The sequence below is a fragment of the Fusarium verticillioides genome, chromosome 4 (genome assembly GCF_000149555.1).
Source record: "Fusarium verticillioides 7600 chromosome 4, whole genome shotgun sequence".
Classification (NCBI taxonomy): Eukaryota; Fungi; Ascomycota; class Sordariomycetes; order Hypocreales; family Nectriaceae; genus Fusarium; species Fusarium verticillioides.
The window spans coordinates 3,600,853-3,621,170 of record NC_031678.1 but is presented as its reverse complement, the minus strand read 5'-3'; the positions used below and the strand labels follow the sequence as shown (position 1 = coordinate 3,621,170).

The following is a 20,318-nucleotide window of genomic DNA, read 5'->3' as shown; positions in this document are numbered from 1 at the left end:
CAGTAGTGAATATGATGAAATGAATGAGGGGTTTCGACGTGCGGCTGACATTTCCTGCAGGTTGAACAGAATCAGGCTGCGGACATCATAACATGGCGTTGGTTTTCTCATTGGCTGATATCGACGAATCAAAACAAGCAAGTAAATCTTACTAAACGGTCAATCAAAATCGATGTATTGTTTTAATTAGAGGATGTCTTCACCTAAGCCTTTCTTATACCACTCAGCGCTTGAACCACCGACGATTTGGTCTCCTCTGGGACATCTGCTTCTTTCAAAGTCGACAACCGATCCAGCCAGACCTTCCATCTGTCATTGTTGAAGCCCCTCCAACCGGCTTCGTCCTTAAACTCCGCCAGGCTAGCACCCGGTTTGGCGACTTTGCCGTCGAACTGCTTTCCATCCTTGCTCGCCTTCGCAAGAGCATCGGCAGCGTAGATGAACCATACAGAAGATGCCTTCAATAGCTTGGGCGACGTCTCCGAGATCTTATCAGCAGCAAGGTCCTCAAGCGCCTCGCGCAAAGTCCAAATGGCGAAGAGGCTAAGGTCATCAACCCCAGCAGCAGTTGCGCGCGCAAAGAAGCCGTTGATATTGACAAAGGCTTCATCCGACTTTTCTTGTGCTTATCAGAGTCAGTATGTCTTGGAGATTGTCGGAGAGCGGAGCTTACCGATGTCGAGCTGCTCGCGTGCCTTGCCCCCAAACATGGGTAGCTCATCCCAGCGCTTCTCCTCACCCCAAACGACAACCTTCTCTGCAGATTGCGGAATGGTCTTTATCGCATGCAAGGTTTCCACTAGCTTCCCTTGCTTGTCGTGGGGGGTCTGCTCGGCAGCGGAGAGCACCGAGGACCAAAGACCGTCAAACTCCCCCTCGATCTTTGAAGCGTCTTCATTCTTCTTGATAGCTTCCAGACAAGGGCTCGCGAGCTTTTCAGCAGCTTGCTGGGCCGATACGGAGCTGTCGCTCAGCAACTTCGTAAGGTCGGTCATTTTCCGTGCGGAGATGAATGAGAGAGATGAGAAGCGAAGGAGAAAGAGCATGAAATGAAAGCAGGATGAAGGGATTGCGCACAAGAAGCGGAATTACAAGATAGACGATTGGGCGCTAACACGGCGTATCACATCCGATTTCCGAGGATGAAATACAAAAGGGCTCCAATGGTTGCGATAAGAGCAACACATGGGCGCTGGCTGAGACAATTATATGCCGATCACGGCCCGCTCTTGGTGCGGGATTTTGATGTGACTGGCCAGACTACGCCCAGCTACATCTGCCCATCTGCCGGACCTACATCCGAATTAAGCAGGTGGTGATACTATCTCGAAACTTAGTGAATTATGCGGCCAATCGGACTCATGCGTTCATCCACCTGCCTCTCTCTCTGAAGATCTACATGTTTTGGGACACCGAGGTTTCAATGGACTGATATGTTTGGTGTTCCGTGTATACACAGGACATAGAGATCATCAGCTATAAAATCTGTGAGGGAGCTCTTAACAATGATGTAACTATTCCTACACGCTCTCATCCATCGTTGGTTGTTGTATACTCATTGACAAGATGCTCTTCTTCAAGGTACACCATACCCTCAAGAACACACTGGGACAAAATCAATGCTGACCCAGTTCTTAGTCTATCGCTGCTCTCGCTGCTCTTGTCAGCCTGGCTGTCGCCGGCCCCATTGAGAGCCGTCAGTCCGCCACCACCTGCGGCAGCACCAACTACTCCGCCTCTCAAGTTCGCGCTGCTGCCAACGCTGCTTGCCAGTACTACCAGAACGACGACACTGCTGGCAGCTCCACCTATCCTCACACTTACAACAACTACGAGGGCTTTGATTTCCCTGTCAACGGTCCCTACCAGGAGTTCCCCATCAAGAGCGGTGGTGTTTACACTGGTGGTAAGTTGAGAAGTAGCTACGAATCAAGATTATTTTCTGACGTGTCTTCAGGTTCCCCTGGTGCTGACCGTGTTGTCATCAACACCAACTGCGAGTATGCTGGTGCCATTACTCACACTGGTGCTTCCGGCAACAACTTTGTTGGATGCAGCGGCACTAACTAAGCTGCCATGCCATTAGATGCTGGCCGCTTGGCCTTAAGTTACACGTATATAGTTATCATCTGTCTTGAAGACATTAAAATACATACTATGACTTACTCTACCTTCTGCCGTCTATATTTGGGCCTGCTATTCCGTGGCTCCATGCCACTGAGAAGCTTCTCAAATGCCCTGTTTCAGAAAGCCCGCTCATACTTAATGAGACAAGAGATGAACTCGAATTAAGAAATGCAAAAGTAAATATCTCCCCATGCTGAATAGTCCAAAGAAACCCTAGCAATACATGACCCATTTATCCAGATTCATCTTCTTGATGACCTTACTAAAGTCATCTGATCCTTCTGCGGCACCACTAGTGGAACAAATCTTCTTCTTATCCTTAGCCTTCACCTTTGGTGCGCCCTTGGGGTACTCGATATTAAAGACTGGCTTGCCCGCGTCGATGTAGGGCTGATACAAGTCGCACTCGGAATATTGAATGCAAGACTCGTTGATGCAGAAGGCGACATATGGAAGAACCTCTTCTGTGACATCTCCGCCGTTCTTCATACCCATAACCATGTTATACTTGGCTGCTTCTGCAGAGAGGAACTTGACATATGAAATGGTGTCTTGTTCGGTGAGGCCTAGACCGTTGTCGTTTTGCTGTAGTGGTGATTAGTGATTTGTCCAGTCGCTTTAATAGGTGACTTACATATCCATCCATGTTGTCAGGATCAATAGCATCGCATCCCTTCTCCGCTGCCAACTTGATCCGTTGCGCCATGATAGCTCTCACACCAACACTGCTGATATTCACCCATCTCTCATCAGGCCAGCCGTCCATGACCTTACCAAGGTCTTTCTTCGGAAAACTATCTTTGTCTTTACGCCAGTTCTCCCACGAGCCAGCGCTAAAGTAGCAGATAATTTTCTTCCCTCCCTTCTGCATACCGGTGATTGTGCTTTTCGGGGTCTCGAAGAGATCCATATCCCATATAGGTACATCTGGAGTCATGGAGCTAACGCCAGCCTTAGGAACTTTGACGACCTCGGAGAGGATGATCTGCCATGGTGTACCGACTTCTGGCTGCCATAGTTCTTTGCGCTTGGGTGTTGTGAAGCCACGGGGAGTGAAGGCCTGGGCTTGGGATAGCTCGGTGAGAGAGGCTGCAGCAAGCGCTGCAGATTGTAAGATGGTAGTCAGCTTCATTGCTTGCCTTTTGAGTGATGATGCGTTGATGATCTGGTGCGGAGAGCTTTATGCTTGATCCGAGTCTCTGTTTCTATACCACTTAAGTACATGGCCGCGACTGCGCTTTAAGCAGATTTATGTGTGATCGGGCTTGCCACTTGTGGCACTATTACAAAACCCATTCCGTTACGCAAAGTTGTTCCAGCCCATTCCAGCATAGAGTAGCGGACTAGACTGGGCCGATTAGGGACCCAAGATCCAGTTTTGGTCGGCTTCGATTAGTCTAAAGCCTAGTAATTGAACTAACGTCACTGATGCCGTTGATGTCGTTTTCTCTTGTTACACAAACAATAGCAGAACAGCATAGTATGAGCTTCGTCAGTTGATGTCAAGACTACTCTATGTGCAATTCGCTATTCTTTCCTTTTACTTTAGTGATCATTACTGTCTTTTTGTGAACCGATACGCGGTGCATTGCACAGTCATGCCGGGACGGACCATCGGGCGTGAGGAATGTGTCAAGCCAAGATCCAATCCCGATGCGGCCAACAATTCCAGGCGACATTCTTCAAGTGGTTTTTGGCTACCAAGATGCCTTCATCAGGCGGATCTATGTGGTCAAGATTTGTCAGAAGCCTATGAAATGCCGAGACAGGTCGGATTCAGCCAAAACTCATCCGCAATAAATGTTACTAGCGATGTCAAATACTTGCACAGAAGCGACTTTAGATGAATGCGATACTCAGGCCCTTTTTCTTCCGATTCAATTAAATTCAGATGTGATATAAAATCACAAATTCGATGCATCCGACACACGTGAGCCTCTCCGTCTTCGTGTCTTCCATCTGAGCTCGCGTCGCCAGTTGAAAACAGTCGCGTCACACAACTTCCATCAATCCGAGCCACATCAGTCTCAGTAATGCCTCTTTCGGGTCTTCCTAGCCGCTTGCTGGCCCAGCTCAACAGTCCATCTCATCAACTTCCCATCATACTCAGCAGTATGTTCGCCCTTTCCACGTCCAAACCATGCCTTCTTCAATGCATCAGCCCTATCGTTATCCTCAAGATGGACTAGCCATCGCAGCATGGTGAGGTATCCGCTATCCAAGGATCCAGAGATCCACGCGTGATGAGGACTAAGAGCCTCGCCGCAAATAGCGAACTTACCATCGCAGAGGAGCTGCTGGAACTGGGGGTAGATAAAACTGAATTGGCCAGGGCCGAAAAGAGCGAAGGCACCGCCGGTGTAGGGATCGTGAGACCAAGCGAAAGCGTGGTGCTCGAGATACTGGTCTCTAAGAAACTCGACGGTAATTTTCGGGTCCTCGCTCTGTCCCCAGAGCTTGACGAGATCTTGGAAGCACTGAGTAACGACAGCGTCGTCGATATGCGGTTTCTGCTTCGTGTAATCAGGAATCAGCGATCCCATTCGCGTAGCATCCTGGGCCCAGGTATAAGACGTCATAAGCACTGCAGAGTTCTCATCTCCATCATCCCAGGATGGGTAGACAATGTTGCTGCTTGGCAGGTCCGACCCCGATACGCCGCCAAAGGTGCTACCGTTCTTGGAAGCTTTGTACATGTTCTTCCACCAACGGCTCTTGAACTTCACTGCGACCTTGCAGGATCGATCATAGCTAAGTGCTCTAATACCAGTAAGAATGTTCCTCTGAGTCTGAGGAAGGCCAAAACCGGGGACGAGGCCAGAGATGTCCATGCGCTGGAGAGGACCCATGGCGGTGGTGTTGAAGACCATGTCGTATGCCACTGTCTTGGTTCCCCCAGCCCCGTTGACAGTAACCTCGATCTTGTTCTCTTGATGATTCTCTGTCATGGCTACGACGGGTGTGTTCTTCGTGACCTTGAGAGAGACAGGGTTGTGTGAGACCCAATCAGGATCTTCGATACATTTGTTCATCTTCTCGGTGACGACTGTCATGCCGCCTTCAAGACGCCACCAGGGCTTACCATCCGTGGCCTGAAAATCGCTGAAATCACATAGGGATTCGACGAAGGACTGCTCGAATAGACCAGTAGAGCTGCATGGTGTTAGTACTAGACGGTGTCACTAGATCCCAGGACTCACGTAGAAGCGGATTCAGCTTCTTCAGTCTGGTCATAAGTCCACCTTGAAATGGCATTAGCAATTGCAAAAGACTGTCAGCGAGATACCTACTTGGGGTCGGTGAACATGAGCCATCCTCTGGTAGAATGGTTATCCTTGCCAGTTTTGATCCATTCCGCGAACCTCTCGTCCCAGTTTGACCCGATACTCTTTATGATCTCGTTCATCCGATCATCATATGGTGTACCGCTACTCAAGGTCAGGTTTCTTCTCCTCGAAATGGAACGTAGGTCTCCTTACTCTGGCGATTTGGTGTTGGAGTACCAATGCATCGAAGGCTCGCACTTAGCATCAAGAACGTACTTCGTTTTCGGAAGATCCAGCTCTTCGATCAGGGTAAGTGTCCTGTCATACTTTAGTATGTCGGTCATTTAGATTATTTGGCGAACTAACGATTGCATTGCGTCAATCTCGGGGATACGCATGGCCCCAATGTCATAGTAATTATGAGGGGATGCGTTTTCCTGCTCAAAGGGATACGTATATACGCGACCACCAATCCTATTTGACGCCTCATAGATATCCACATTGGAGATCTTGAGGTACTTAAGCATCATAGCAAGGTACAAGCCGGTGACGCCAGCACCAACGATGGCAACGCGACCCTTGTACTCGGAAAGATGCTCCAAGGGATTTTCATGTCCTTTATATGGTGCATGGCCTATTGCGGGGAGAGGTTCATTGCGACTGACACCATCGTTCAGTTCAAATCGTAGGCTGCGGAGATGTTTGTCAAGAAGATGCTTGGCGTAAGCAACGCGCAGACCGCTTGGAACCTGCAGAGAAGGGTCCTGGGGCGGCATCGCCGGGAGATGCTCAGCGCGTTTAGCCATTTTTACCAAGTAACAAGTAGAATTCCAAGTGTTTTTCTGATCAGGAGATTCGGGACAGAACTTCAAAACCTGTCGAAGTTCAAAGAGAAAAAGACACTCCAGTTGAGGAGGCAAGCCATCTTTTTTATACCCATTGTCAGTCAGCAGTCCTTCCCCTCTCGAGGCAGTATCTCATGCAGTCTCACAAAAGTGAGCATATCACATTCCTGCCATTGGGTTCCCCTCACTTTGGCGCAGCAATATTGAGAATTAGGCATATTGTGGCGAGCTGAACCATCGAGGTTTGGCTGGGGAAACGGCTCAGCGTGCCACTAGATGCATGAGCTAGTCGGCCCGCCCGGCAACCCGCAACTAAGCAGCCACCATACCGTACCGCTTTTTGCCGTGTCACGGGCAGATCTCCCTTGCATTCGGTGTGCAATGTAACGCAGATGCTGAGGGTCAATCGTGAACAAGCCAATGATTCTTAGAAGACGAACTGAGGGGCTTAGGTTGGTGTTCTGAGAAACTTCATCGGTTGCTGCCTGTTTTTTTTTTTTTTTTTTTTTTTTGTTCTTTTGGCGAAGCGAAGAAAGCCAGCTATCAAAACTCAGAATAGAATACGAGGGTACTAGCTAGAGACCAGTAAGCAGCTGAAACCCCATTCTGGACAACGGTGAGCGAGCGAGTTGGTCTGGTTGGGCCAGCAAGTGCTATTGGACCCAAACCCCTTCTCGCAATATTTGATATTCCAGGCGAGTAGATGCGTACGTTTCTAGTTGAGCATGATGCTGTGTCAAGTGTACAAGATGCAGTATCTCGCAGACAAAGAAGCTGTTCAAATCGCCAGTCCTTGACTGTCCCATTCTTTCTATCCTTCTCTCTAGTTTTTTGAATGATAAAGCGAAACTCCTACTGTATCTGGGGTCTTGAATTTGTTGTCGTCTCTTGTTGATTGGGCTGACCTCCCTCATTTCTGATGACGTCTTGATCCAGAAGTCGTCACTTGATTGGACTCTTTAGACCCCGCATTCGTGCAACTTTCTCAACCAAGGACAAGCTGTGCCTCTCACTCACGCAACACAATCTCACATCTCCCATCACCCGCCAAAAATGCCATCCAATCACCTCTTCCAATATTCCGTTGTCTCAGCTCTTATGGATGGAGTTGCCGAGACAGGAATCAACCTTTCGGAACTCCTCACACATGGCGATCACGGCCTTGGCACCTTTCGACACATGGTCGGCGAAATGATCATTCTCGATGGGACTATTTATGATATGAAACCTGATGGTTCTGTCATAGCGCTGGATAAAGATTCGTGCGCTCAGCAGACGGCGCCTTTTGCGATGATCACGGATCTTATACCGACTGTTACTGCTTCGAAACAAATACCGAGCAAGGATGACTTGACAGAGACTCTGTCTCAGCTTCTTCCTGCGACGAATAATCACTATCTGGTCTATAGAATTGAAGGCACATTCAAGTCGGTCACTGTACGGACGGTCGGAGGACAACAATCACCAGGTGAAAGTCTTGCCGAGCTTGGAAAACGACAGGCTTCACATACGTTCCACGACATGAACGGTACGATCATTGGGTTCAGATCGCCTGCTTTCATGCAAGGTATCAGCGTCGCAGGCGACCATCTTCACTTCCTGTCAGCAACCAGAGACTGCGGTGGCCATATTCTCGCATTGGAAGGCGATGGTGACTTGGAAGTCAGCGCAGCTAGGATTGCAGCTGTGAACCTGCAATTGCCAACGAATGATGATGCTTATAATCGAGCGAAGTTGGTTCGAGATGATGAAGGAATAGCTGCAGTTGAGGGCTAAGTCTCGAAGATATGTCTACCTTTCGCTGACATGGCTTAGAAAATCTTGCCTTTGCTGTAGACTTAGAAAGTCCAAGAGGTTCTAAGTATGCTTGCTCTTCCATATTAGATTTACCTAGATCATAGACAGACAGTTCTTCCGTATTACAAGCAGCTGTCGATCTTTTCCCTCCATCTACGATAAAGTTGTAAAGATCTTCATTGCAGAGTCATCCTTGTCCAGTAACACCAATAGTTCTCCACCTGCACATGCTTGGCTGACAGGGGCGGCAAAAGAAACGAAAGGACCTTTGCGGGGAAGAGTAAGACGACCACCTCATGCATCTTTACCGCCAATTCAGTCGATGAGAGGCTTTTACCATTGCTTATCACAGGCAATAATGCGCCGCCTTCTCGTTCCGTCTCTGCTACTCGGTGCAGCTGGCTGTAAAGCCACGGCACCAGACTGCAAATGCTTTCCCGATGACTCTTGTTGGCCTTCTGCTGAAGACTGGGCTCACCTCAACAGTACGGTTGGGGGCCACTTGGTAGCAACCGTTCCGCTGGGAAGTCCATGTCATGATCCGAATTATGATGCTGAAGAGTGTGAACGCCTGCAGAATGAATGGCTCTATTCCTCAGTTCAGTAGGTCCTCCCCTGTTTTATGTTGCCTCATTAGCTGCAGTACCATGAGGTGCTTCAATGAATCTAATTGCCTACTAATATGTATCAGTTCGGAGTCGTCCTCTTCTATGATGGCCCCTCTGTTCGCCAACCAGTCTTGCGACCCATTCCAGCCCAGGGACAAGCCATGTAAGCTCGGCAACTACGTCAGATATGCCGTTAATGCCACATCTTCCGAGGATGTCGCAGCGACTTTGAGCTTCGCCAAGGAGAAGAACATACGCCTTGTCATTCGTAACACAGGTCATGACTACCTCGGCCGTTCGACTGGCGCAGGATCTCTCGCTGTTTGGACTCACTACCTAAAGGGCACAGAAGTCATCAATTGGAAAGACGATCACTATAAAGGGAAAGCCCTCCAAGTGGGCGCCGGTGTTCAAGGATTCGAAGCGCTCGCGGCTGCTCATGCTGAGAATCTCGTCGTCGTTACTGGAGAATGTCCTTCCGTTGGCCTTGTAGGAGGATATACCCAAGGAGGCGGTCATTCAGCCCTAAGCACTAGTTTCGGCCTAGCAGCAGATAACACCCTCGAATTCGACGTCGTTACTGCTGATGGAGAGCTTGTCAAAGCGAGCAAAAGGGAAAATAGCGACTTGTACTGGGCATTGAGTGGAGGTGGTACGGGTAACTATGGTGTCGTTGTCTCAGCTACTGTACGGGCTCATCCAGAAGCTCAAATCAGTGGAGCCAAGTTTCTTGTCACTGCGCCTGAAGGACGACCAGAGCTCATATATAATGCCATCGATGCTTTCCATGCTGCTCTGCCGAAGATTATTGACTCTGGGGTTATGATCATCTACTTCTTCTCAGACTCATTCCTTCAGATCCCAGCTCTGACGGCGTATGACAAGACCGAGGCCGAGGTCAAGCAGATCCTTCAGCCATTCGCCGATTCTTTGTCTGATCTTGGTATCAAATTCGAGCCTAACTTTACGCACTTCCAAAGTTATTACGAGCATTACGATCACTACTGGGGTCCCCTCCCAGCAGGTAACATCCAAGTAGGGACACAGCTCTTCGGAGGTCGTTTGCTGCCGCGTAATAAGCTGAAAGACTTCTCTCCAACAGCTCAGAAGCTCGCTGAGATGGGAGTCATCTACATCGGCGTCGGTCTCAACGTATCCAGATTCGGGGGCAACAACGTCAACTCCGTACTACCCCAATGGCGAGATTCCATCGTGCAGGTTTCTCTAACTCTTCCTTGGGATAACGAAGTCCCATGGGAGGAGATGCTGGCTACTCAGAAGAGAATGACAGAGGAGATCCAACCCATCATCGAGGCAGCGACGCCTGGTGCTGGTGCGTATGTCAACGAAGCAGACTTTCAACAAAAGGATTGGCAAGAGACTTTCTACAGTGTCAATTATGATAGGCTGCTGGAGATAAAGAAGAAGTACGATCCTGAGAACTTCTTCTATGCGACAGTCGCAGTCGGTAGTGAGGCTTGGTCTGTTGCAGATGATGGGCGTATGTGTCGATCTCAAAAGTGAACACTTGATTTTGGGAGACATTGAAGTTAGTCTAGTTAAGATTAAGCTTATCACAGGTAGCTTACAGTCATCTTACAAGCTCTCTTAGCTACTCTAAATATACACCAGGATACACTAAGCTTACCTCGATAATTGGAACACTGGTCCTTGATTTCTTGCCTCGTCTACGCTGTTCATCGCTGTGACTTCCAAAAACTTGTAAGGTAGCTTTTTTTGCACAATTATGTATTAAGGAATCTATGGTATTATTCAGCGTGGCATAGGTATTCAAACCACTATGTGACTGTAACCTCAGTCGTCTTTCTGATAACGAATCCCTCGACATCCATGTCTTCCATCTCAACTTCCGATACTCCGGAGCGAGTGGATCCATTGGCTGGGACAATCTGCTCTTGCGAAGCATTTCTATCTCCCGGGGTATCGGCCCCATACATTTTCGAGGCGTAGTTGGACTTTGTTGTCGTATAGCATCTTGTTTGAGTGCTCAGGCCGTAGCGATTGCCGGCAGCAGCTTGGTCACTATGGGTATATATCGATCGGTCCTCGTTGAAGCGGAGCTTGGACGCAAGTGTATCAAAGCTGCACTAGGTTAGCTCTAGAACGATAGAGTATGTTGCGCGATACATACTAAAGAACAATTGGGTATAAACAGAAGAGAGCGTAGAGGAAGCGATCCAATTGACTGGCGATGTTGACAGCCTTCTGACCCGGTGTTTGGAACGGATGGATGATAGTTCGCACGACTCCCAGTACAGCCAAGAAAGCGACACGCATTTCGGTACTGCGTGTCAAATATCGGAGAAGACCGACTTTGAGAGCAGCGCTCATACTGGCTGTCTTGGCTGAGGCGAAAATGACGACAAGGAAATAGGCGCTGAGACATTCGGAGATGGCCATGGAGGTGAAGTAGCCAATATGAAGATAGTTGATGATGACTTCGAACTCAGCGACACCTTCAATCAAGAACTTGGCACGATAGATCGCGATAAAGACTCGAGTGATTGCCGTCAAGACCATGAGAGTCCAGAAGAGAATAGAAAAGACGCGCCATTGCTTCGGTCGGAGAACTCGTTGGAGGATGATATAACTGTACAGCAACAGACTAGCTTCTTGTAACTATTGATCTAGTCAGTAACATTCACTTTCAATTGATCTAGAAGGTATCTTACAAGCCAGAAGAAGTCCGAGAACACAGCAGCCACCACCTCGTTGATGACAGGATTCTTCAGGTAGTAAACATAATAGCAGAGCCCATTCGCAATAGCCCCCGCCGCAGACGAAAAGATCGGCACAGCAGCTAAAACAGTAAATGTAGTAATCTCACAGACCAAAATACCAAAAACAACATTGACGAGACAGATGGTGCTGAAGATCGACCAGCATACCTCAAAGTAATCCATGGTCGAGTCGAGTCAGCCTGCCAAGAGAAAAAAGACTTGTGAGACAGCGCGAGGAGGGGGGAGAGACAGTCGCGCTGATCTTATGTGCATAAAAGGGACTGGAGGCAGGGGACCATGGAGATGGCGTTTTCTGCGTGTTCCTTGACCCAGTCTGCGTGTGGTTAGGCTTGGCTGGGGTGGGCTGATGGTTGACACGCGAAGGATTGTTCCACTACCGTCACTGGGGAAGGAGACTATTGCCGGGGAAGAGGGCTGGAGACTTGGATGTTCGATTCATGGTCAGCTGGTATGCATCTCAGTCTGGAACATCTGGCTGAGCCTCATCACCGTCCCAAATCGAAGATGTCTCCCATTGTCTCACCCATCTACACCCACGAACAATACAAAAGAACCCCGACGATCCTCCCTTACCCCAACCCTTCATCTCCCTCAAGTCCCTCCTTCCATAAAGACAATCACGCATTTTTGGCTTCGTCAATAAAGTTTGGCTAAAGTTTTGAGTCTGGGGCGCTGGCATGAAATTCGTTCTAGACTAAGTCTCAAAGGGGAACTAGGTCAAGACAGGGATGAGCACGATCTACCAACGAGATCTCAGTAATGTCGTCGCCTGTGCCTCGACTGACTCGCTCCATCGCGAGGGAACGGGCGTAGACGGTTGCGGAAGAGGGAAACGGTTGGCGGATAATCCTTGGGCCTTGGACGTTCAGCTCCGGATCCATTTTATGGGGTCCCCTCGGGGACGACGATGATTTATTATGGTTCTTATATGTCACCAGTTGCTTCATTTTCGTGTCTAATACATAATAGCTTGGTCGTTCTCGTTTATTGACCCCATTTCCAATTTCTCGATTTTTGTAACATGTTTCCCGAGTCAAGTGATTGATGTTTCTGTATGCTTTCTTGCAAAGGGCTTTTTGCCTTGATGTTTGGCCTGACTTAAAATCGATGATGCAGTTGATCTGTCAGACAAACTATTTGAGCTAAAAAGCCTCCGAGTCAGCGCTCTAATCTGCACAAATGTCCGCCAAAGCAACTATAGAATTCTTTTCTCCGGCTAACAGTATCGGAATTTCCCGATCACTGAACCCGCAATCATAAGACTTTTGATCGTCCTGACTCACACCAAAACGGTAATAATCGGGTAACTCGTATCGAGGCCAGCCGTGCGCCGTTGAAAAAGAAAATCCACGTGCTCCCGAAAAAGGGGTCTCATCAATAGTCTTCCGAGTTCGCATTGACTCGATATCCACATCTTGGAGACCTGGTCTGATTAAGGAGAAGCCTTCGGGTGCAGCTTTCCCGGCTGGTGGCATCACTAATGAGGATCGGCCGAAAGATATTGACAGGCAGATGATCCTTGTTCGGGAAGTTGCCCGATCGTTACATCGTTTCGTCTCAAGAAGCTGTCACGATGGTCAGTGCTAAGCGAGCTGAAAATACCCTTGAAGACATCGTCACGCGTCATGCATGGATGCCGCTGAAGGTTTTGCAGGCATCGGCTCTCTGCCCGAGGTTAATGCATGTTTTGAACAAAGAAACTGTTAAATCCAAGCGATCCCCGCAATCAACAAGACAGTACCAGACTTTAAAGCGATACACGGAACGAAACCGTTGATAGAGTGCAAAAATAACTCGGCAAAACATCGCAACAAAGCAGCTTGGCGCAGTGGAAGCGCGGTATGTGATTTCGCATCCTCTCATCTCGAACGTGCACTAACAATTCCCGTAGCCGGGCTCATAACCCGGAGGTCATCAGATCGAAACTGATAGCTGCTAGCTAGATCTTTTTTTGTCATTTTTATTCGCCATGTTGCGCTTTTTGCCTTTCAGATCCAGTGCTTCCATTCGCATTCAATTCTGTCTCTCCGCTGTAGATGCCATCGTGACACTAGAGAGAGACCAATGCCTCGCTGCATCAGCATCGGAACCATTCACGGCTACGTAGCACTCCTGGCGCCTCAAAATCGCACCCGAAGTAGAAGCGCCGTCGCCAGTAGCAAGCATCAAACACCGCGCGAACCGCAATCGTCAATGCCGCGTGTCGACATCTCGCCAATTTGCGGCGCCTTTCCACCAACAATCCCCGAATAGCTCAGCTGGAAGAGCGTTCGGCTGTAATTGATACCACATCTCACCGAAAGGTCACTTGTTCGATCCAGGTTTCGGGGATTTCTTTTTGCATTTTTGGCCACTTTTATCTTCGCGTATTGTTCTGTCTCGCTTAACAATTTGAGGTCATTTTGCCGCAACAGACGGTACTTGGTGATTACCCGAGACTTAGCCGCAATGACTCTGTAACTTGGTAAAGGTAAGAATTATCATTTTAATCAATGGCTAAGATTTTGAATACTCAAGTCAGTTAATCCTTTATGTCAGAGATAGTAACTCATTCCTTTTGATATTGGGTCTGCGGTACTGTTCTTGGGTTGGTAATCTCTCGAACCAGAATGTATGTAATCCCGCTGCATGCTGCTGTTTTCCAGACAAACACCCGTACAATAGGAGTCGCGTTCAATTGCACATGTCAAAAGTGCTTCAAGATTATTCACTGTCTTTCTTTAGTCCTCCATTCTAAGTCGAGGCCTTTTTGTCTCTTACAAAGCCCGATTTCTTTACTAATTGCTCAACTGTAGGGTATTCCACTCAAAACATGTCCTGCCTGACAGGGATCAGTAGGACCATTGTATATCCTTGTGAGACATAAAGTTATGCAACATAACTAGAAACGTGGTTTCAGCATTCCGAGGCTCTATTTATATATCAAGATATATGGCTGCTCTGATGATGTCTTCTCGACTACTCCAGCACCTCGAATCCAACCAAATCAGGCGCCCAACTGCCCGAGCTGGACGTAGTAAAAGTCACTTCGTTGCTATCTCCCTTCTTGAACCCATCAACAAGAATGGTGAGCCGGTCGCTCTCAAACCAATCACCTCCAGCATTCGGGAATGCCCATCGCTTCGCATCTCCTCCGTTGACCGAGATTGACATATTCCGGGAGTTTGTCTCCCAATCGCCGATCGTGTGATGATACTCATGATTGATGTAATCGATGCCAAGATAGACTGAACCGTCTTTGGGTGCACTGACTGACTTGAAGGTCACTTTTGCATCGTTGCCGATTGATCCGACCTTTTTGTGAGTTGGAAGACATTCTGTGTCTTTGCAGTCGATTAGAGAAGTCGAACCGGAGAGAGTCGCGTCTTGAGCTGTGTAGTAGCCTGCGGCCTTGGGGAGTGAAGCTGGAGTGATGTCGGATAAGACGAGCTGTCGTAACTCATGAGGCGCGAGTTTAAATTCCTGGATTCCAGAAATGCTGAGATCCTCATGAGCCCATACGTCTCGAGCAGCCGCCTTGTCAACTCCAATCAGAGACAGATCGACCTTCACTGTCTGGGTTTCGTTCTTCCAGTTCAAAACCCCAAGGACTTTGCGGTCGGAAGAGAGATTTCCAGCCCAGACATCCCACTCTTCCTCGGTATATCGGATAACGAGTTTCGCCGCTTCTGCCAGAGGATCCTGATTGATAGCTATGACCTCTTTGTTGGACATGATCTCGAGAGATTCGGCAGGGATCTGCTTGGCGTCCATTACACCGCCGATGATGAGAGGTGATTTCATCATGGCCCAGAAGCCGAAGTGAAAGCGTTCTTCATCGTGCGAAAGTGCACCAAGACCGATGCTACAGTGGTTAGCAGATGTAGAATGGATTGGCGTTATAGCTCACATTAACATGTCCATATCCGCGAAAGCGCCTGGCCCATTGTATTTCGCGTGAGCGACAACCTGGTTAGTAATGCGCCAGATAGCTCTCCAAGCATTGAAGATATCATTACTCATTCGCCATGAATTGCCTAGAGGAGCAGCCCTGGTGCTTGTTAGAAGAGGAACTGCAATTTGTTGTGATACTTACCATTGAGGAACATCTTCGCCAATACCCCATTGACAGAGGAAATACTGAATGTCGCGATCAGTCTCATTGATCGCCGCGGCCATCTTGATAAAGCGATTAGGGCTCTTTGCTTCAGCTGAACTGGCGTCGACCATGTTGGTCTTAGATGTCGCGTAACAGTTGTCATACCTGGATATTGTTAGTAACGGGATTTCGTAAGTTACAGACGATCATCTTACTTGAGGGTATCGCCTCCCCATTCGGCAAATGACTTTGCGTCAATCTCCTCGTAGTCTATTGAAGCAATTAGTGCACTGGCAGGGTTATTACCAGCTGTACGATGCACATACCAAGAGAAGCAGGAATGTCAGTTGAACCGCACTGTAAATATCCAGCTCCCGAGTACAGCCCAAACTCAAGACCTAGATCATGGATATAATCTCCAAGGGCTTTGGGGCCCGACGGGAACAGAGTCTCATTCCATTGAAGCCTTCCTTCGCTATCCCGGTCTCTCGAGGGCCACCCACAATCAACTGTGACGATACTGTAGCCGAGATCCTTGAAACCAAGATCAACTAGCCCTTTAGCATTGATCTTGATGATGTCCTCAGATGGCCGACAGTTGTAGTGATTGTAGCTATTCCATCCCATTGGTGGAGTAGGAGATTTGAATGTCTTGCCATATGCGCTGGCAAGAAGCGTGGCAAATACAAGGGAAGCCATATTGATGATGAGTGAGCTATCGATACATGTTGGAAAGCAACTGTTTATACAGAGTAATCCAGTACTTTTATACTCGCTTTATCCATGGAAGCGCGTATTCAAAGCATTTAACCATTAAACTTTCGGGTCTTACATGCAGACGGGACGAGAATGGAAAGTCATGACACCATACTCACGATTCGATAGGTGCGGCTACCCCACGAGCTAACATACGATCACAGATTTGACTGCTCATAGGTGCGCATCTTGATCTTGCGTTAAGGTATGTCGATCACCGACGCATAGGGTATTTTACCTGCGGGGAACCCTTCCTTGTTTTTGTTTGACGTTGCATCCCGAAACGGGTAAAGACGATCGATTATACCGGTATTGAAAGAGACCGAGAGAGATGCATAGCGTTCGCTAGGCGACCGAATGGTTGTGTCTTCGATGAAGACTCTTCATTGAGGCGCTGCATCTGTCCAGCGTGTGTAGAATCGCATTGGCCATCCCCAATGAGATATCCACTCCATGTTCAGGACCAAAACAAACAACAAATATCGATTTTACAGTGTATACTTTGTTCCACCAAACATAGGAGCCATTTGACCTGGCATTTCCCTCTCAATAAGTCCCTTGAACCTCCATCCAGTACAATGTCCCGGCATCAGCAAAGCCGGCTCGAGATCTTTGAGATCCTCCATGCTCTGCTCCATCTTATCAGGTGACGCATCTGCGAGGTGATAGCCGCCGACGATGGCCGACAGGGCTATCGTCGATGGTTTTCGCATGTCTTGCGATGTTGATGAGGCCGGCGTGACTGCAGCCAGTGAAGATGACCAGGCCCTTGTCTGCAGAGACGTTAGGCACGTTGATTGCTTGACCGATGAGAGGGGCTCACCCTTGAGCTTGCACATGACAAACCTCTCTTCCATGATCAACTCGTCCTTGATCCATTCATCCTTGGCTGGGTCATATCGAACACCACCTGGGATGCCACCTTCATAGTCTGTCTGGCGTGGAATCTCTCCAGATATGAGAAAGGTATCATTGAGGACAGTAAGTGTCTCATCCAACATAACTGTCTTGCCACCAGCACTGTTGATCTCATCCGTGGTGGGGTCTGCCTCTAGCGAGATGGGTTGATCGAACATGATTCCTCTGAACGCTGGCTTATCTGGAGGAAGCGCAACAACAACGTTATCGCCGCCTGACCTCCTTTTGCTAGCGAGCCGAATCGCCGAGAGAAGCCCACCAGAGTGATCTCTGTGCCAATGCGAAAGAACAATAGCACCAATCTCAGTCATCGGCAGCTTGAGCCTCTGGACGTTTTTCTCGAAAATGTCTTCATCGGGCCCGGCATCGAAAAGTAGCGTGTGAGATTTATCGCCCTTTTTCGCCGTCTGTCAAGAGTTTAGTACACAGTACTGGCAGTAACGAGGACCATCTGACAATAAACAAGGACAGACCATGAGCGCCACAACAGATATTTCGCATTGGCATTTCCAACCGAGCTCCTCCTCGAGAGCTGGGGTCTGACACGGGGCTCAACGGGACACCGGCGAAGGATTGGGCATGCTGGACCCGAGGGCTTGGGCTCGGCGAGATTTGGTCAATCTCATCATTGATCAAGACATGAATGTCAAGGCTGTCAACTTCAATTAATTTTGTTGTCATACTGAGAGAAAAGGCACTGGATCTGGTATCTAGCTGTCATGTTCAAACGGGGAGAGTGTGACTTATGAGGACTTTTTCAAGCCATCGTACCATGTCGAGTCCTTTCTGAGTCATGGAATACGATGATTGCGGCGTTCGGCTATTCACAGGGCCCGAGAACAGGTAAAGCCCGTGGTGTTTTCCATCTGAGCAAGATTGTAAGAGCAGCCCAATTAATGACCATTCTGTAACAAATATTGAAGTGGCCTAAAGAGAAAACGGAGAATAAACAATGGGCCGAGGAAGAGAGCTTCTCGGCGATCCCTCTAGTCCCTCATGCGGATGATCGGGCTGAGTAAGACTCATAAGGCCCTGCAGATGCCGAGGCACAAACAAATTACCCCCTCATAACTCCGAATACCTACAGCAATTTAATTAATTAATTATACACCGACCAGTCTCGCGCATACCAATTGTCAAATATCATTTTTTCAACTTCCAGTAAGCAATACTGACATCATGTCTCCCTCACCTCAAGACCCAATTATTGTCGGCGTCGGAGATATCCGCCAAAAGAGCTTCACCCTCGAAAATACGCTCGAACCAGCAGAGCTTATCTTATCAGCTATTCGCGACGCTGCCAAGGATACAACTGTCGATGTTATCAAACACATAGACAGTATTTCTGTTGTTCCTCCCTGGTCCTGGACATATGATGATCTACCAAAGCATCTTGCTCAGAAACTTGGTGTTGAACCTTCGCATCTTGAGCTCTCAAGCCATGGGGGTCACACGCCTGCGTTGCTGTGCGACGCGGCAGCTGCACGAGTCGCGGCAGGGGAAACGAAGGTAGCTATTATCACAGGAGGAGAGGCGATGGCTTCATGTAAGTTGAGGTCCGACTGAAATGAGAATCCTTGGGCTAATGTCTGCCAGTGCTTGCGTGTCAGAAAGCTGGACGTCTTCCTCCACCAGGATGGACTGAGATGTTTCCCGGCGCAAAGCTATATGGTCCGAGTGACCCTGCACTTTTAAAGGGTGAGCATCAACCCAACCTTTCATTAGAGACTGTCTGATACAATGAAGACGTCGGTGCTTCGCACGGCATTGGAATGCCAATTCAAGTATACCCTCTATACGAAAACGCATACAGGAAGCATAACAAACAAACATTCCACGAGAACCACCATGAATCTGCAGTCCTTTACGCCGAGTTTGACAAGATTGCCTGTGAACATCCGATCAGTTGGCGAGCAGGCGAAACACCACGAGACGTTGATGCTATCAAGACGGTAACCAAGCAGAATCGCATGATCTGCACACCTTGTATGTATAATTGCGATTGGTTCCGACTATCAGCTAACTATTCAGATCCATTGTTGATGAATGCCTTCAATGGTGTGAACTTGGCGGCAGCTTGTATCATCACTTCTGTCGAGTATGCTACCAAGCTAGGCGTCCCGCAGGATAAATGGGTGTACATCGCTGGCGGTGCTGGTTCGAACGATAGTTCGCATTGTCAGTAAATCATCTCCTTTGAAATGAGGTTACTGACATCAAGCTAGTCTGGGAGCGAGCCAACTACTTCTCTAGTCCTGCTATTGAGTACTCCATCGACAAGGCCCTCGAATCCGCTGCCATCACTAAGAACGAGATTGACTGCTTTGACTTCTACTCGTCAGTTGAGTAAACATGAAAGTTGAAGTGGAACTAACATGTTTACAGGTGCTTTCCCATCGTCCCGAAACTCGCTTGTAAGCACGTTGGTCTAGATGTTCAGAAGCCAGCCAAGCCTATCACTCTACTTGGTGGCCTTACTTCCTTCGGTGGTGCAGGCAATAACTATTCTCTTCACGTAAGTTTCTCCCAGAATCTGAATGATCGTTTTCTAAAGTTCTCGATAGGCAATTGCGGAGATGACAAGAGTCATTCGAAACCGAAAACATCAAAATGGCCTTGTACTCGCGAACGGAGGCATTCTATCCTGGCAATATGCTCTTTGCCTGTCGGCTGGACCACGGCGCAACACCTCCACTTATTTGAGGAGAGAAGTTCTTGACAATGGTGATGTTTCTCAAGGTCCAGCGTTTGCCTCTGCAGCGCAAGGCGATGCTGTCATAGAGGTTTGTGACAAGTCCTGATCGCTTGCATCTATCTAACATTTCTATAGACTTATACTGTGGACTATGATCGAAAAGGACCCAAGCTTGGCCATATTATTGGTAGGCTTGTTGAGAATGGACAGAGATTCATTGCAAACCATGGTGACGAACATACGTTGGCGACTCTTGTTAGTGCCAATGGAGAACCGATTGGTATGAAGGGTCATGTGAGCAGGTCTGAGGATGGCCGAAATCTCTTTACTTTATCAGCAAGTGCAAAGCTCTAGAGAGAAACGGCAGATAGACAGACGGTAATGAAGTGCAGATTAACTTTAGACTGAATCATCGACGTAACATTGAAGCTACCAACCACTGGCGGTCTCTGTTTATTTCCGATAG

At 48.4% G+C, this 20,318-nt stretch overlaps 10 protein-coding genes, 1 non-coding gene and 1 pseudogene across 16 annotated transcripts; 6 read left to right on the top strand and 6 right to left on the bottom strand.

Moving 5' to 3' along the window:
* Window positions 1-155: 155 nt before the first annotated feature.
* Window positions 156-1,194, bottom strand: FVEG_12296 (hypothetical protein). Of its 2 annotated transcripts, none has more exons than XM_018901650.1 (2): window positions 674-1,194; window positions 156-625 (listed from the first exon to the last, which is right to left on the bottom strand). In XM_018901650.1, the coding sequence occupies exons 1-2, from the start codon at window positions 1,044-1,046 to the stop codon at window positions 204-206; spliced, it is 795 nt and encodes a 264-aa protein (XP_018760168.1). In that variant the 5' UTR covers window positions 1,047-1,194; the 3' UTR covers window positions 156-203. The 2 variants fall into 2 exon arrangements, with proteins under 2 accessions (XP_018760168.1, XP_018760169.1); XM_018901651.1 differs by having other exon boundaries at window positions 156-619; window positions 674-1,160.
* Window positions 1,195-1,525: 331 nt separating this feature from the next.
* On the top strand, window positions 1,526-2,116 carry FVEG_12295 (guanyl-specific ribonuclease F1). Its single transcript, XM_018901649.1, has 3 exons — window positions 1,526-1,581; window positions 1,639-1,906; window positions 1,958-2,116. The coding sequence occupies exons 1-3, from the start codon at window positions 1,567-1,569 to the stop codon at window positions 2,068-2,070; spliced, it is 396 nt and encodes a 131-aa protein (XP_018760167.1). The 5' UTR covers window positions 1,526-1,566; the 3' UTR covers window positions 2,071-2,116.
* A 195-nt stretch (window positions 2,117-2,311) lies between these two features.
* FVEG_12294 (hypothetical protein) lies at window positions 2,312-3,314 on the bottom strand. The gene is made up of 2 exons (XM_018901648.1): window positions 2,762-3,314; window positions 2,312-2,712 (listed from the first exon to the last, which is right to left on the bottom strand). Exons 1-2 carry the CDS (start codon window positions 3,257-3,259, stop codon window positions 2,341-2,343), a joined length of 870 nt encoding a protein of 289 aa, XP_018760166.1. The 5' UTR covers window positions 3,260-3,314; the 3' UTR covers window positions 2,312-2,340.
* Window positions 3,315-4,121: 807 nt separating this feature from the next.
* FVEG_12293 (hypothetical protein) lies at window positions 4,122-6,199 on the bottom strand (the record flags this gene model as incomplete). The annotated part of the gene is made up of 5 exons (XM_018901647.1): window positions 4,122-5,280; window positions 5,328-5,369; window positions 5,418-5,555; window positions 5,607-5,711; window positions 5,760-6,199. The coding sequence occupies 5 exons, from the start codon at window positions 6,197-6,199 to the stop codon at window positions 4,155-4,157; spliced, it is 1,851 nt and encodes a 616-aa protein (XP_018760165.1). The 3' UTR covers window positions 4,122-4,154.
* A 1,092-nt stretch (window positions 6,200-7,291) lies between these two features.
* Window positions 7,292-8,014, top strand: FVEG_12292 (alpha-acetolactate decarboxylase; the record flags this gene model as incomplete). Its single annotated transcript, XM_018901646.1, has 1 exon — window positions 7,292-8,014. One exon carries the CDS (start codon window positions 7,292-7,294, stop codon window positions 8,012-8,014), a length of 723 nt encoding a protein of 240 aa, XP_018760164.1.
* Window positions 8,015-8,357: 343 nt separating this feature from the next.
* Window positions 8,358-10,183, top strand: FVEG_12291 (hypothetical protein; the record flags this gene model as incomplete). The annotated part of the gene is made up of 2 exons (XM_018901645.1): window positions 8,358-8,638; window positions 8,727-10,183. 2 exons carry the CDS (start codon window positions 8,358-8,360, stop codon window positions 10,165-10,167), a joined length of 1,722 nt encoding a protein of 573 aa, XP_018760163.1. The 3' UTR covers window positions 10,168-10,183.
* A 186-nt stretch (window positions 10,184-10,369) lies between these two features.
* On the bottom strand, window positions 10,370-11,749 carry FVEG_12290 (hypothetical protein). The gene is made up of 3 exons (XM_018901644.1): window positions 11,337-11,749; window positions 10,796-11,283; window positions 10,370-10,746 (listed from the first exon to the last, which is right to left on the bottom strand). The coding sequence occupies exons 1-3, from the start codon at window positions 11,565-11,567 to the stop codon at window positions 10,443-10,445; spliced, it is 1,023 nt and encodes a 340-aa protein (XP_018760162.1). The 5' UTR covers window positions 11,568-11,749; the 3' UTR covers window positions 10,370-10,442.
* A 1,470-nt stretch (window positions 11,750-13,219) lies between these two features.
* Window positions 13,220-13,343, top strand: FVEG_17208 (annotated as a pseudogene). The gene has a single exon. The product of its transcript is annotated as a tRNA-OTHER (tRNA).
* Window positions 13,344-13,648: 305 nt separating this feature from the next.
* FVEG_17207 lies at window positions 13,649-13,736 on the top strand. Its single transcript has one exon. It is a non-coding gene; the product is annotated as a tRNA-Tyr (tRNA).
* Window positions 13,737-14,277: 541 nt separating this feature from the next.
* FVEG_12289 (hypothetical protein) lies at window positions 14,278-16,182 on the bottom strand (the record flags this gene model as incomplete). Its single annotated transcript, XM_018901643.1, has 5 exons — window positions 14,278-15,249; window positions 15,295-15,435; window positions 15,481-15,648; window positions 15,699-15,753; window positions 15,810-16,182. The coding sequence occupies 5 exons, from the start codon at window positions 16,180-16,182 to the stop codon at window positions 14,364-14,366; spliced, it is 1,623 nt and encodes a 540-aa protein (XP_018760161.1). The 3' UTR covers window positions 14,278-14,363.
* A 120-nt stretch (window positions 16,183-16,302) lies between these two features.
* FVEG_12288 (hypothetical protein) lies at window positions 16,303-18,108 on the bottom strand. 4 transcript variants are annotated; one of them, XM_018901640.1, is made up of 3 exons: window positions 17,614-18,108; window positions 17,063-17,564; window positions 16,303-17,012 (listed from the first exon to the last, which is right to left on the bottom strand). In XM_018901640.1, exons 1-3 carry the CDS (start codon window positions 17,836-17,838, stop codon window positions 16,882-16,884), a joined length of 858 nt encoding a protein of 285 aa, XP_018760158.1. In that variant the 5' UTR covers window positions 17,839-18,108; the 3' UTR covers window positions 16,303-16,881. The 4 variants fall into 4 exon arrangements, with proteins under 4 accessions (XP_018760158.1, XP_018760160.1, XP_018760157.1 ...); XM_018901642.1 differs by having other exon boundaries at window positions 17,631-18,108; XM_018901639.1 differs by having other exon boundaries at window positions 16,303-17,564.
* Window positions 18,026-20,298, top strand: FVEG_12287 (hypothetical protein). The gene is made up of 8 exons (XM_018901638.1): window positions 18,026-18,703; window positions 18,754-18,855; window positions 18,904-19,143; window positions 19,189-19,335; window positions 19,383-19,494; window positions 19,543-19,672; window positions 19,722-19,940; window positions 19,988-20,298. Exons 1-8 carry the CDS (start codon window positions 18,337-18,339, stop codon window positions 20,204-20,206), a joined length of 1,536 nt encoding a protein of 511 aa, XP_018760156.1. The 5' UTR covers window positions 18,026-18,336; the 3' UTR covers window positions 20,207-20,298.
* Window positions 20,299-20,318: the final 20 nt, after the last annotated feature.